This window comes from Acanthochromis polyacanthus, chromosome 9, assembly GCF_021347895.1.
Source record: "Acanthochromis polyacanthus isolate Apoly-LR-REF ecotype Palm Island chromosome 9, KAUST_Apoly_ChrSc, whole genome shotgun sequence".
NCBI classification, from domain to species: Eukaryota; Metazoa; Chordata; class Actinopteri; family Pomacentridae; genus Acanthochromis; species Acanthochromis polyacanthus.
The window spans coordinates 21455276-21470732 of NC_067121.1; the positions used below are offsets into that span (position 1 = coordinate 21455276).

General features: G+C 39.7%; 1 protein-coding gene across 1 annotated transcript; it reads left to right on the top strand.

Moving 5' to 3' along the window:
* The first annotated feature begins 14507 nt into the window (after positions 1-14507).
* LOC127535403 (nicotinamide riboside kinase 2-like) lies at positions 14508-15069 on the top strand. Its single transcript, XM_051953302.1, has one exon. It carries the CDS (start codon positions 14533-14535, stop codon positions 15052-15054), a length of 522 nt encoding a protein of 173 aa, XP_051809262.1. The 5' UTR covers positions 14508-14532; the 3' UTR covers positions 15055-15069.
* The last annotated feature ends 388 nt before the right edge of the window (positions 15070-15457 follow it).

A 15457-nucleotide genomic window follows, 5' to 3' on the forward strand; every position in this document is an offset into this window, starting at 1 on the left:
ATTGGTAGCAATGAGGGGAAAAGTCAAGGGATTCAACAAAGTTTGCAGAGAACAACCTTTGGGGGCAATGAATGCTTTCACAATTTTGGAAAACCCTTCAGTAGCTGGTGAGATATTTCTATCTGGACCAAACTGATGGACAGCTCAGCCTCAGAGCCCAACATTACCATCCCTTCTAGTGTTGCTAAAATCATTGATTACAAAAAATAGTATTCCTGTACGTGAGTGTGCACCATCCAATTATCTCCCAGCAGCAGCAAAACCTTAGTTTCCCACAGCTATTAGTGAAGGAAATATGTAATGTCTCACAGTAAGTAGTGGATCAAATTAGGCAAGAATTTCCATGCAGATTATCAGCGCCGTTGCTTGAAACCAGGTGAGGACCATCACTGAAGAAGCGGGTAGGAGAAATGTTGTAGAGGGTGTGATTTCCATCCATGTGTTTTTATTTTAAGAGAAATTTATAAAACTCTTTGTTTTAGAGTTCCAGGGGTTGACCTGTGCTATGCCTCCCCCTTCTCACCCTCTCCAATCTCGTTTAAGCCTTTAATCAAACGGACATCTGGATTGCATTGAGTGCTGCAGAGAGAGAGGCCTGATTGCTGTTAAGCAGACCACGCGATGATGTCACTTTTCATTAATAATGATGCTGCCCATTGCAGTCGCATTTATCTTCCTGTCTAACGATGCAGAGAGCACAGGCCGAGGACATGACAGTGACCGTGGACGCTGGACTGACCAGCTGAGAAAACAAGCAGACATTCTGCGAGATTCACGCAAGAAGCACAACAATGGAGTCAAGAGGACGATATCTGAATTCTCATTGACCTCACATGTCATGGGAGGATATACTTATCTAACCGAATGACACGTAACTAGCAAGTGTCACCTTATGTAAAACTGTCCAATATGTTAATTTTAACTTCTTCTCATCTTCTCAGTGCCATGATCACACTTTATTTTCATCCCTTCAGTCATGTTCTTCCAATCCACTGGTGCCATCTTTGATTTTATGGGGAAATATTTAATGATTTTATTCAACATCAATTATTATCACAATTTGCTGACAGCCTACTATATTATAGAGGAATGGGAAATAAATCAGTGAGGTCCTTTGCAGATCCTCTTGGTGTTTGTTACATTTTCACAGTTCATATCATCAGAGTGGTGCCTGTACTTTGATGTGACTACAAGTGATCAGTCCTGGCCTGTTCTTATGTCGGTATTTCCATGTGAAAATAGAGAAAACCACACGCACAACCCAGTAAAGTACATCGGCAGCTCAGCCACATGATGAATGAAGTTACATACGTGGAATAAAAGTTCACGTTCTTGTGTTCACACAAACCGAACGACCCAACAAAAGTTCATTCCTGACACACAACGACTCAGTGAACTCTTCAAGCCACTCAAGTTTCATTTAGTTTTGACAGTCAGGGGTGGGCTCAGGTTTAAACCATTGTGTCCATAAATTTAATCTGTTACTGTTAAGTCTACGCCCTTTTCCAAAACTGTGTTATGACTGGCTTATATGCTGTACAACAGCGTCAATGCAGATTAAAGGCAAAATGAAAAAGAGGGAGGTAGAAGCAGGTCTTTTTCTCTACTGGAAGCTTGTTCTGTGGTAGGAGAGCTTCTGATCTGAATCTCTCACCACAGCATTTAAATGCACAGTCTCATTTTTTTAGTTAACATCAGATCAATCACTTTCTATTGGTGTACACTCACCCGAACTCATACTTTTTCCATTTTCATGTTCATACTTCTCTGATGTGTATTGTGCTGTTGTGAAGCAAATAAACCGCAAATTTTGCACTTTTTTCCAGTTACACAAGATATTTCTTGCCAGCAGGAAATTAATATTTTGATGTACTAATCACATATTAGAACATGTTCAGGAATTTGTACTACTGTTGAAGCATGCACAGTCACTGAAAGTGATTTAGAATCAGTCCCTGAGTGTGTATTATGCGTATAGCTCACACCTTTTTCCATTCAGAATGAACAACTGACTTTTCCAATGATGAGTTACTTGAGGGCAGGTTTAAAGGTCTCAGCAGCCCAGATGAGCCTCAGCAAAACATCACATGTTCAGTCCCTCTGAAAGGTGGAAAAAGCACAAAAACCTAATGAAATTAATGGTTTAACACTGACTAAAATGCTTTTCCAGTTTGCATGCTGCTTTTACACTAAACTCACCTTTAGAGGTATTGAGTAAATGGTCAGGGTAAATATCTTCCTATATATCTGCTGTCAAGCAAAAGCTAATATTCACTTTATTAAAAAATACTATTTTTGCTATATCTGGATTCTTAACGTACACAAAAAGCACTGACTTCTTCAGAAATATTGCTCAAATGAATACAGCATACATTTAAGTACAACCATATGTTGTATTGTATTTCAGTTTGTCTGGATAACTGTAGAGTGTAATTGAAAACAGCAGGGGACCTCATGTTGGGTGCTTTTAATTTTACACCAGCTGATGGTTGCTAACAGTGAGAAATTTTAATCTTAATTAAATGAAATATTCCAAATCTTTTTGTCGTTAAAATAGTTGAGTGGTGTTAGCGTAAAGGGCGATTTCTGCAGGTGACGATAGAGGCCACATTTGCATTGTTCAAATAACCACAACCAAACATGAGTCACAACAAAACTCTTTTTCTTTTAAAACAATGAGAAGTCTTTCAGGTATTTAAAATATCTCATAACACAGCAAGGTAAGATTACATGATATCCATGATTTATTTTCAAAATGTAACATCAGTGAAAGAGGAGCAGAGGCCTCTATATTTGGACATCTTCTCAGCATTTAAGACATTCCTCTAGCATCTGCTTTTGATAGTCATTAAGTTCTGTTTTCACTCTAAATTATGTCTTGCTGTTTTGGTCTGTCTGTTGTGAGATTTAAAAGTTATGTAAATTTAAACTATAAAGGATTGTTTTATTCAAAAAATGTGAGTCTGCAGCTGTGATGTTCCTTTGTAAGTTTGACATAAAACACTTGCTTGGATACAAAGCCAATTTCATTTTTTTAATATTCATTTTCTTTACAAAACCTCTGTTTTATGTCATTTATGTCAAAGCCTAAATGACCATTGGAGTGACTGATATCTTTTTAAAGTCATGTGCTGATGAACAATGAAGCTTCAGCTCTTCAAAGATTCATCAGAGCATGGACGATGTCCAGACCGACTTGGGTGCAAACAAGACTGCCCTGCTTCAAAGTTGAAGTGAACATTAATGAGGGAATAGTTTTTGAAAGTGTTTTGTTGATTATGTTTCTTATCCAAATGAGGAGTGGGACCTTTCAAAAGAGGAAGCCATTTATCTGTGTGGGGACAGCAGAGCTGGTCTGCAGAGCCTCACTGTGCTGCTCTTATCATGAAAAACTTGAGGAGATTCAGTGTATAATGGCACTCATTTGATCTCGATGGGGTGGTGGACTGTCTACTGTCAACTGCTGACCCTATCAGTTTTATGTATCCAGACTATTTCACCATTCCACCAGGGTGATACATTGGACAATTATTATTTTGCAATATGCACGCCTGCAGGCGGATTCAAGCTTGAGGAGTCACTTGGCTTGGTGTGGAGAAGTTGTCAATAACACTGTGAAAGGTTTTCACCCCACGAATAGCGGAGAGTATTTCCATGAAATATTCTCCAGATTGAGAATAATAACCCACATGTCTGTTCTGTCCCCGAGCAACAGCACACTGTGATCATATGCAGGCTCTCTGTCAGTGCAGAAATCATTACCGCAACTGTGCTTCTAAAAAAAGATAAAAGACTGCATCTGGACTGGTAAGGTGGCCTTTAGCAGGTCTGCTGCAGCGTTGCGTGCTATCCGCTCCATCTTCTAAAACCTCAAGGTGAAGAGGATGAACAAAAACACATGTGACTTGGGGGTGATTTCACACTGCAGAGCCAGGTCAGGTCAGCCTCCATCTTCCTTTGTTTCACATTGGTTCTTTGAACCCAGGGGCCAGAAGCCTGCTAACTCCATCATAAACACAACATGAATCTTTGAACCTATTCTGGTATGTGTCCAGAATATTGCACGGGCTAGTACATTCACATTTATACTGTTTCAGGATGTTGCTATAGCTCTAAGTGATATATATCAGCTGAACCTCACCCATACCTTTTTAAACATAAAAAATGAATAAAAATGATAAATTATGTATCTGCAGTGTCTTTCTCCCGTTTTATAGAACCTTTACTTTCCATTAATTTCTGCACGTTACATTGCGAAGTATTGTTCTGGGGCACAGACTGCACTAAAACTGCTTTACCCAGAAACAGTACTTTTAAATAAATGCCGATTCTCTGCAAAGTTCCTCAGTGAAAAGTTAAAGTTTGTCATGAGGTCGATTCTGAATGTTCCTCACACCCATAAGCTGCAGGACAGACTCCAATGGGTTGTTGTGTTCTTTTGTAAGGACATGGTGATACAATTATCTGGCTGGCTTTGATCTGTCTACTTCTCTTCCAGTTTAGGAGTTTAGATTAAATTTTATTGAAAAAAAGTGGATGACAAAGTTCCTAAATAGCTGAACAATCTAAAACAACAAATTGAACACTTCTGTGATCATACTGATGTGGCATTCTCCAGACATCTCAGGCAGGAGTGGTTAATTACAACCACATCTCCATATGCAATGTCACCCTCTGGCGCTTCGATTCCTCCACTCATGGTGATCCAAATGAACTAAAGAATTTATCAGAACAAATAAAAATCCAGTCAAATTTGAAACTCTATGTTCAGATAAACACTGGTATAATCCTTTAAATGTGCTTCACACCTACAGAGTTGTTTCTAAGTACTTTCTTTTCACTAAATCTCCACAGCCCAAGGTCTGGTAGAAATAAAAGCAGTGATAAGAATGAGAAACTTGTCCCACTCTAAGGCTGGAACTCTATTTAACATGTGCTTGTAGTCCAGCATGCTTGGTGGTTTCATGTATGTAGAATGTTTATGTTCTTTTTCATGTCCAATTTCAAGACCAAGTCCTGACAGGAGTTAATTCGACTAGCTTGCTCAACATGCAGGTCTGCTCAACAGATTGCGATTTGGGAGGTGCACACTATGGCTTCTTTGCGAGCCTCTGCACATCCTTCTCTGCGTAAAGACAATTAGAGAAGCATAATTCCAGCATTACAAATGTAACTAACTGCTCAGTCAGACTGATGTCAGTCAAACATGTCTGTACACAACCACACAGTCCTTAGAAGTGGTCTAATCGCCCACAATGAGTGAAATCACCTGTGTGGGTGGAGAATGGGGTGTGGAACTAGCTCTAAATTGTGTCTGGCAAGTTCATATTGTTAAAAAAAATTATTGCAATTCAAAAAAAAATACTGCCTGTCCAAAAAAAAAGAGTTGCCACTTGGATTTATCTAAGCAAATACAGTAGGTAAGAGCCTTCCATTGGATAATTACTGCAGTGATGAATATGCTTCAGCTGGCAACAACTTATCTAATCCTAGCTGATGCAGTGAGGAGCTTCTCATTTCCTAAACAGCCATGTTGGAAGACATGTCTTGTGATCATTGAAGGGATGTTAATCTGTTTGAGAAGGGTCAAATTATTTGCCTGTATCAAGCAAAGATTGCAACTAAGGAGATTTCTAAAACTACTAAAGTCAACTTACCAACCATCCAACGCATTATTAAACCTAAAGGACAGTGTTGAACCATTATCATCGAAGAACGAATGTGGTTTTAGAACAAATTCTTGGAAAACTCACATGTGAAAAATCACATGTACAATGCAAAGGGAACTCAAAGGATTGGGACTAAACAGCTGTGTAGCTCGAAGAAAACCACTGATCAGATAGACTAATAAAAAAAAAGGCTTAAATTTGCCAGGAAGCATGAAGATTGGACACTGGAGCACTGAAAGAAGGTCATGTGGTCTGATGAGTCCAGATTTACCCTGTTCTGAAGTGATGGGTGCATCAGGGTAAGAAGAGAGGCAGATGAAGTGATGCACTCATCATGGCTAGTGCCTACCAGCATGTGGGGGTTAAGGGTTATGATCTGGGGTTGGTCAGGTTCAGCAATGTTATGTTCCCAAAGAATGAGGTCAGCTAGTCAGCTGACCTCAGTATATTCAGGTATGCTGGTCTTTCAGTATACCTGAATATACTGAAAGACCAGGTTCTTTTTCATCAATGAAATTTATCTTCCCTGATGGCATGGACATGTTCCAAGATGATGATGCCAGGATTCATGGGGCTCACATTGAGAATGAGTGGATCAGGGAGCATGAGACGTCATTTTCACACATAGATTGACCTCCACAGAGTCCAGACCTCAGCCCCACTGACGATCTTTGGGATGTGCTGGAGAAGACTTTCCACAGCAGTCCGACTCTCCCATCATCAATATAAGATCTTGGTAGAAAATTAATGCAACTTTGGACAGGAATAAATGCTGTGACATTGCAGAAGCTTATCAAAACGATGCCATGGCAAATGTGTGTCACGGTCAAAGCTAAAGGCGGTGAAGTATTAGAGTGTGTGACTTTTTTGTTTTTGGACGAGCATTGTTTATATTTTGCAACATCCACTGACACACATATCCTGACTTCATTTTGTGAGTTTTGATTTTTCATTCAATTATTTGATTTTATGTCCTATACAATATAAATAATGACAACCAAAAAGTCAAATTTTCTGTTCAGCATTCACTTTATATTAAAGAAAAGTAGCGAGTCTTTACATCGGACACAGCGCAACCTACAAATGTTTGTAATTTTGATTTCATAATTTACTTAGGCACCAACATGAAACCATAATGTGTTCAGGAAAAGGGTGATTTGAGACTCAGTTGCCTCTCGCCCTTCATATCTCTATTGCTGTCCTCCAGCATCTCTGATATTACTTGCTTTCGTCCACTGTATGTAATTGTGTTATCTCTGTGGAGCCCTTCCCTTTCCCAGCTAGTTGGCAGAAGTAAGCCTGTAACTGTTTGATGAAAGGCATCTAATTAAGGCGAAACATGTAGGTCCTGATGTTAACATTAGAGTCCCGACAACGCTGGTGGTCACGGAGGCCTGCTGCACAGCTCATAGTGTGGGAAGTCCACACAGCCCTTTGAGACGGGGCCACGGCTCAGTATTAATTCCTTTTGGTCATTAATAGCATTTTACACAAAGTCTTTCGTATATTGTTTTAATAGTGGAGCGGAGCTGACGTAAAGGAGAGAGCAGCGCTCTGTCTGCTCAAAAGGGAGGGGAGACCGAAAGGTTTCCATTGTCTCAAATGAAGTTGGCAGTGAGAGGGGTTTACTTGGATTCTCCCTGCATGGTGTAATTTGTGAGTATTATATTGATAACCTGCATTCAGCTCCACTCGTGTGTTTGTCTGTTCTCTGCTGTAATAAGAAATGATGGCATATGTAACTAAAGCCAAAGGGAATAAGATTTCAGCCAGACGGTTAAGTGAATCACCAAGTGTGTTGCATGTGAAGTGTACATTTGCGTGACTTGCTGTTTATTGCCCACATTCAACTTCGTGACTGTCTTCCATATTTGTGCCAAGTCTGAGGCCACGTTCCTAAATCTCTCCATGTTTTTGGTCGAGAAAGTGGCCAGTTTTCCTCCCCTGATTATTCTGGTCCATTTCACATCCACTATATGTACTGAGACATGTATATTGTAGAAATGTCTTGTGTGTGGCATAAAAGACTGGAAGTTTTATCAAGCACATTTATTTTCCACTAAGTTTTGTATTCTTCTCCTCTGCTTAGCAATGCCATTTCTCATTTTATTACTTTAATTCACATTCTTATGGGAATCAATTATTACTCCGCCAAGGAACAGCAGAGTTACGTGACAATCGGTGTACGTTTGTCTGTTTGTCTGTCCATCTGTGAGCAACATTACTGAAAAATGGACAAATGGATTTGGATGAAATTTTCAGGGAGGATTAGAAATGACACAAGGACCAAACGATTAGATTTTGGCAGTGATGCAGCTTATTGTCTGGATCCACAGATTTGTTGAAGATTTCTGTATCACTGCAAGGTAGCGCCACGGCGTCACTACAAGTGAACTCTACGATCACATGATTGCGATCAACTTACACAAATTGACTGCTGCTTATCGAGATTAATCCGTCGGAAATGATACAAGGAACAATTGATTAAATTGTTGGGGTGTTTCCATCATCTTCTGCTGCTCGCTACATATTTAGGTCACGCGATTCCATATCCATACATAACATACACATGCATAACACACCCCTGTGCTCAGCGCAAGGTCATTTTGTTGGGGGGGAAACCAATTTTAAATGGCCACGTTGTTTGTTCTCGTCATCAGAAACTAATAAACAAGTGCTGCATTTCTATAAAGAAAAAAAGCTGCATTTCTAACAATGCCATACAGGGCAATGAGCAGCCTTGGTGGAGTGCCATGCTCTCTGAGTGAATTTCTTGTTTAGTTCTGTGTTATTTTTTTTTAAATGTGGTTGCCATATATCTGCATAAGGCACAAAGGGAGCAGATTTGTATTTTCTTTTGCTGTCTGCCTTAAACTTGTTCAATAAATATCTGTTCATGTCTGAATAGGTGGATTTGTCCATTTCTGTCTGTGCTTTTCAGTTTCGCCTTTCATCTTTTCATTGCAGTCTAATAAAGACAGAACTTGTCCTGGACATGTCACAGATGACTCCCTGACAGGCCCTCTGCTGTAAAATGGTGGGTGTATCTCGCCTGACCCTACATGCTGCAGACCTTGTCTTGGCTCTGTCAATCCTCATTAAATACTGTATGTCTGATATTTTCATCAGCAGATTTAAAATGTCTTATCCCATTTTGTCAATGTCCTTTCAATGTGCACAATATTTCAGCATCAAGAAAGAAGTTATAGTTACACAAATATAAGACATTGTCTGATAAACACTCAAAACTCGGCCTTGGTTCAGAGTAAAGATTAGTTGTGAAAACAACAGTTGTGTGCCAGGAAGTAATTAGTGAGTCATTATAAAAGCTGTTATTATAATGATTTCATCTTAAGTATGCTGGCAATGCACTCATTCATCTTTTATAGTTTGCTGCTACATGCACACAGATGATAGATTCTTATTGTTGATAAAAAGTTGATTGATCTACCTGATTTGTAATTCTAACAAAGTGTACTTTCAACACGTTAGTGAATGAAAACAGTGGAGGTGCAATGAATCATTCCGTTTAATACCAAGAAGTCAAGGATATAATTGCTGAGTGAGTGCTTGGCTGATGGAAAATGATTAGAAATGCAAAATGAGTGAATTGAATCCATATTAAAAGCTGACTGAAGATAAGTCTGCTTTTTTATTTTTTTTAATTTTTTTTACAGTTCCTTTGATATATACAGTATATATTCTATACCATAGTTACCTACAGTACATTCCTCACTGTGCTCTTATGTGTTATATTTGGCCTTCTTTCTGAGCATGCACATGCATGGCAGGTCCATAATGCATTTCTGTAACCAGGGGTAGACTGGCCATCTGGCATACTGGGCACTGTCCCGGTGGGCCGGTGTCTAGTGGGGCTGGTCAACAGGTTCCCCCGGACCTGTAATCAGTAAATTGTAATGACATTTTAAATTTCACAGGTCACTTCTATTATCCCAGCGCAGCACTTCCAGTGTTTACGTCGTTGGTTATCAGCTCAAGAAACACACAGACCAACTACATACGAATTCAGGCATCCCACGTGACACTACTCAGCCAAAGAAATATCTGCATTGCGGCCGCTAAGCAAGCTCAGCGCTCAGAAAACAGTTTAGAGGCAAAGGAGAGACAAGAGGACAGAGCAAATAGAAAGACAAACAAGACGACATGGTCATCAATATCCCCCGCCACATGTGATGTCTATGAGTCTATATCCAAAATAGTGATAAAGGGCCATAACTCTGTTAACCCTTTAAGCTTCAGTCAATTCCAGCCGTTTTCAGTACAAAAAATCGCTAATATTCTATTTTTAAATAAAAAAAATTACGAAAAATACGGGGAATATTGGACAGGCATCACGAGGTGCATTTCCTTGAAAATGACCGATTCGGGGATTTTATACGACTTCAGGACATGTTTTGGACAAAATAGTTTACTGGCTTGTGTCGTCTGGATGTAAAAGGTTGGATTATGGCTGTTTTTTGTGGAATCTTTTTTTTTGTGTGTAGTAATGAACCCGGAAATGTGAGTCGCACTGTGTGCGTTGAAGCCGTGTATAGAGAACGGATGGATGAATATTTGTTTTTGTCGGACAAATGTGTTTTTCTCACCCGCTGTAGTAATCGCATCTGAAAGTGGTTTATACCGGCGGATTCATGAGAATCTAAGCTTTCCATCGGCGTATAGTGTTTGTATAATCGTGTTTGCAGCCGTCGGACATTCTTGAAATTCCTATGCAAATTAGTAGGTGTACCGCCGGCGGTACACCTACGACGCACTGAAGCGTAAAGGGTTAAATATTATCGCACAGGTCTCATTTTCAAACTTGATCAAGGTGTCCATGGTGTGAAGCCACACACTAAATTGTTAGCTGTAAGATTAAACGTTCACTCACATAGTGTGCATCTCCTGGGGGCTAAGCCCCCCCTGTCTTGAAAACCTAGTGCCGCCCCTGCAGCAGTTTACAGCTTGTCAGCTGCAGTCGCGTTATGTCGCTAATTACGGGCTAACCGTGAATGCTAGCTCAAAAGTAACTGGATGGTGAGTGGCAGGATGAGTCACGGAAGAGGTCGGTATGTTTAATGTTGCTGCAGAGTGAAAAATGACCGAGAAACGGCAGTTTTAAAATCGCTGTGTGTGAAGCAGCACAAGGTATAAATTTGCATTGAGCCTTATGGAGGGCGATTCAGGTTCCCATGTCAATTAAGGGCTGGCGCATGATGTAACAATGTGCCAGGTGAACAATGTCGGACTCATATGAATGTAGAGAGTCTTTACTATAGTCTGCGAAAGGATTGTCCTTGTAGTATGTACTGTTTGGCCAGGATGGCGATTTAAGCAAAAAAAAAAAAACGGACAGATTTTGTCCCTCTCCACACTCTAGCACCAGAGGAGCACATGCTCTAACATGGGATTTTTTGCTCAACCTAGGGGTTTTTGGAGGCTCCTGTATGGAAAACCATAAATCCCACCGTCACAATATGTACATGCCTGAAAAGAAGAGAGTTGGGGCTTTTTTTAAAGACTAAAACGAAGTCTGTAGGTGAAAGTATGGCGAAGCAGTAGCGTTTGGAAAACAGTGCATGGCATGGTCATCAATATCCCCTGCCACGTGATGTCTGAGTCTATATCCAAATAGTGATAAAGGGCCATAACTCTGTTAAATATTATCGCACAGATCTCATTTTCAAACTTGATCAAGGTGTCCATGGTGTGAAGCTACACACTAAATTTCGTAATCCTAGCTGTAATAGTTTCCGAGAAAAGCTGCCCCCTTCATCTCGGACGGACGCACGGACGGACGCACGGACGGACGGAGGCCAAACTTATATCCCTCTTTTCCACTTCGTGGAGGCGGGGGATAATAATGTGACACCGAGAAGAAAGTAGCCCTCTACATGCTGATTCTGTTCGGCTAAACTTACAGCTATGACGCAGTTTTCTCAACTATGAATGTAATCCAAACTAAATATCGTATCAGACTGACCAATGAGCTCCAAATGTGTTTGAGAAGGACCCTGACACCATTCAGAGAACGATTGAAAATACTGACAGGACAACCTGCAGTTCAGTTCTCCCATTAAGCAGCAGGGATGTAAGGGGAGAGATGTAAGATGAGAAAAAATGTGAAAGTGTTCAATTCTGTGGCAGATCTTCCGTGGGGGCATGGGGGTCAGTGGTCTGATTGGCCACCCCGTGCCCCCCCCCCCCCCCCCCCCACACACACACACAAAATTAAAAAACATTTGTTGGAAATTTACATCACTGAAATCTGATTTCTGACGCTCATGCACGCAACTTCGTTGTCCGACTGCACCTGAATGCACCAATGACGTTAGTTTCATCTTTTGATTGTATTTCCTTTGGATTTGAAGAAGCTTTGAAGACATTTCCTGATGCTGGAGGAGAAGACGAGCAGCTTTGGACCTTTGCGTTAAGAAGACTATGGCTGTTTCTCAGTACATAACTGTCCATAATTGGTTCTGACATACTCATGAAACTTCATCATGGAGACTGCATCGGACCAGACTAGTGAGTATAGATATGAATCAGTAGATAGATATATATCTGTGGCTGCAGCTGGCAGTGAACAGGAGGATTTTATTAGAGGAAATCAGACACAGTCACACAGAGAAACATTAGAGTTCACACTGAAACGTAGCTACAGCTCTGTGTCTTGTAGAAGATTTATTTTCAAAGCTACATGTGTGACGGTAATGATCCGTGCCAGAGCAGACCTAGCACTTCCGCTAGGTCGGCTAACTTCCGGTCACTCCATGGATGCTGTTGTTGGTAATGTAGCCAGAATATGGATTCATTTTTCATATGAGCTTGACAAAGACAAGAACAAAAATATTCACAGCAAGTGGAGCATCTAGCTAACGCTTATTACAGTTTGATTTACATTTTCAAAGTCACATTTTATAAATTATATATATATTATTGTATATTATTTATATACACATAAATGCAGATGGACTTTATAGATTTCACTATGTAGACATTTTTATTGATGTCCAGTATATTTTATTGACATAAACATATTTGATAGAAATATCAGAAATGGATTTCTGTTTCCTCATAATAATTGAGTTAATGCCATTAAATGTTCATCAGTGATTCATCTTTAGTATGAAACTTTTACTTTACAGCTATATTTTTTTTAAATATTGGCCATTTTAAGGTAAGACAATAAAGGATGTTTTTTTTAGGTAAATGAATTTAAGGTTTATTTGACTGAAATCTTCCAGTCAATGTTATATTTTTCTCAATTTGAAATATCTGAATTTAATTAGTACAGCTCAGTCAGTCACATTTTATATTATTAAGAATTCTTATTTAATTTAACATTAGATGACGTATCAGTTCATTGAGGATTTCAGAGCCAGTTTTATTTCTTTTCAATTATCATTATTTAAAGTGATATTATTAAAATAGAATTGCAAAGAAACAGCAGTAACATAAGAAACGACCAAATATACAAAGGAAGTGCAGCTGTTTTAATATAAAAAAATGATCCATCAGAACATGGTGAAAATGCAGCTAATGTTAAGTTCAGTTAGCGAAACTACAGATAAGCAATGTTTCCTTTTACTTCCAGAAAAATAAAAGCCTCATATTTGCTATTTATTAAAAAAAAATCACTCAAAGCAACACTTCCAACTTTATTTTACAATAATGAAATGATCACAGATAATAAAAATATAAATAGCAGAGAAAACCTGAGAGAATAATTTCTGAAAAGTCTATGAAGGAAAAGCAGCTTTTTCTCCTGAAAGATCAGAATCAGCTCCAACCTCAACATCAGACAGCATCAAGTCAACCAGAAAGAAAAGAAAAAAGAAAACAACTTCTTTCTGATCACATCTGTTCTGCTGCTCACATTCTTCATCTTTATAGTTCACTTTTAAAAGTTCAGCAGACAGGTGCTCTGCTTTGGAGTGTGACGATGTCGTCAGTGATGTGGAGACTGAAGTTTCCGTTTCACCCACAGCGTGCTTTAGGACACCCGGGTCGGACTTGATGTTTGAAATCCTGACCAATAGCTCAGATTTAATTGTCTGTAGTTCAGTTTTGATGGATGTTGAATTTTCACTCAAAGCCGCCAGGAGCTGGGTCTTTAAAAATAACCGCCGTCTAGTTGCTCTCATGTAGAAGTCCAACTTATTTTGGATCCTTGTGGAGAGTTTAGTCTTAGAGTTTGTAAAGCTGTTGAGTTTTTAGCATCACATGGATTGTTTTGACATTTAATGACCGAGTCCTGAAAAAAAAATTGCAGTTGTGAATTTCTATCATTTAGTCTGGACAAAAATAACAGTAGCATAAATCTCAAATGTCATTATGAGGAGTCTGGATTGAGGTTTCTCACTTGATATTGATCAAAACATGAAATTTAGGTTGGTTTAAAGGAATATTCCACCTTAAATCTTTGAATGTTGACCTAAGAGGTTGGTTTCAGGAAATATTCCACCTACAAGGTCCTCACACATCCACCTTAAAGGAACATTCCACCAAAAACCTCTGGACATGCACCTAAAATGTTGGTTTAACCAAGTATTCCATCCAAAATCCTCAAAGTCACCTGAGGGGCTGGTTACAAGGAATATCCCACCTAAAACCTCAACTAGGACAGTATGTGTAGCAGCGACAGCAGAAAGAGGTCCTCTCTTGGTGGAAGAACCACATCTGAGGGGCAGCTCCCTTTCTGCTCTTACCTTACTAAACTCAAGTTCCATGGAGGACTCGAGTAGTTGACGTTTCCTGCTGCAACCTTCTCTTTTTCAGCTTTCTTCCACGTCCGATCACTCCGACCCAGTTTTTGTTGACGTTTTTGACCCTTTTTACGAGCTTTGAAAAATCCGAGAACATGAAGTACATCATCAGCATCGGCGGTGTAACCAATGGAGGGAAAACCACCCTCACCAACCGCCTGATCAAGAACCTGCCCAACTGCTGCGTGGTCCATCAGGATGACTTCTTCAAGCCCCAAGACCAGATTGAAGTTGGTGAAGATGGCTTTAAGCAGTACGATGTCATCACTGCTCTGGACATGGACGGCATGATGAGTACGATCTTCGCGTGGCTGGAGAACCCGGTGAAGTTTGAGAAGTCTCATGGAGTTAATAACACCCTGGACACAGAGATGGTCCCGAAGTCCGACCACAAGGAGGAGGAGGAGACTCACATCCTCACTGTGGAGGGCTTCCTGCTTTACACCTACAGGCCTTTGATGGACGTGCTAATCCAACGTTACTTTATTTCCATCCCATATGAAGAATGCAAAAAGAGGAGGTGCTCTGGGAAGTACACGATGCCAGACCCCCCCGGCCTGTTCAATGACCACATCTGGACCATGGTCCTGCAACACAAGAACATCTGCTCACTGTGAAAGATTATTGAGAGCAGCTTTTTGTGATTTCTATGCAGAACACTATGATGTTTGCTGAGCTGTGCACTATTAAATGACTGAAGAATATGAAATATTGCCACTGTTTATTATTTTTCTCAGGTTTATTGATAAATGTATAGAATGTTGCTTATTGTATTTTATTGTATTTGATTTAAGAATATGAAGTATTGTTACTGTTTATTATTGTTCTCAGGTTTACTATTAAATGTATAGAGTGCTACTTACTGTATTTTATTGTATTTTAAAATTTACATTCCTGCACAGAACATTTAAGATTATTTTACCACAAATCAAGGGTACAGATTGTTGTTGTTCACTGTGTATTGGGTAGTACTCATTTTGATTTAGACTGATTGTACACAGAATCCTATGATGTTGCTGG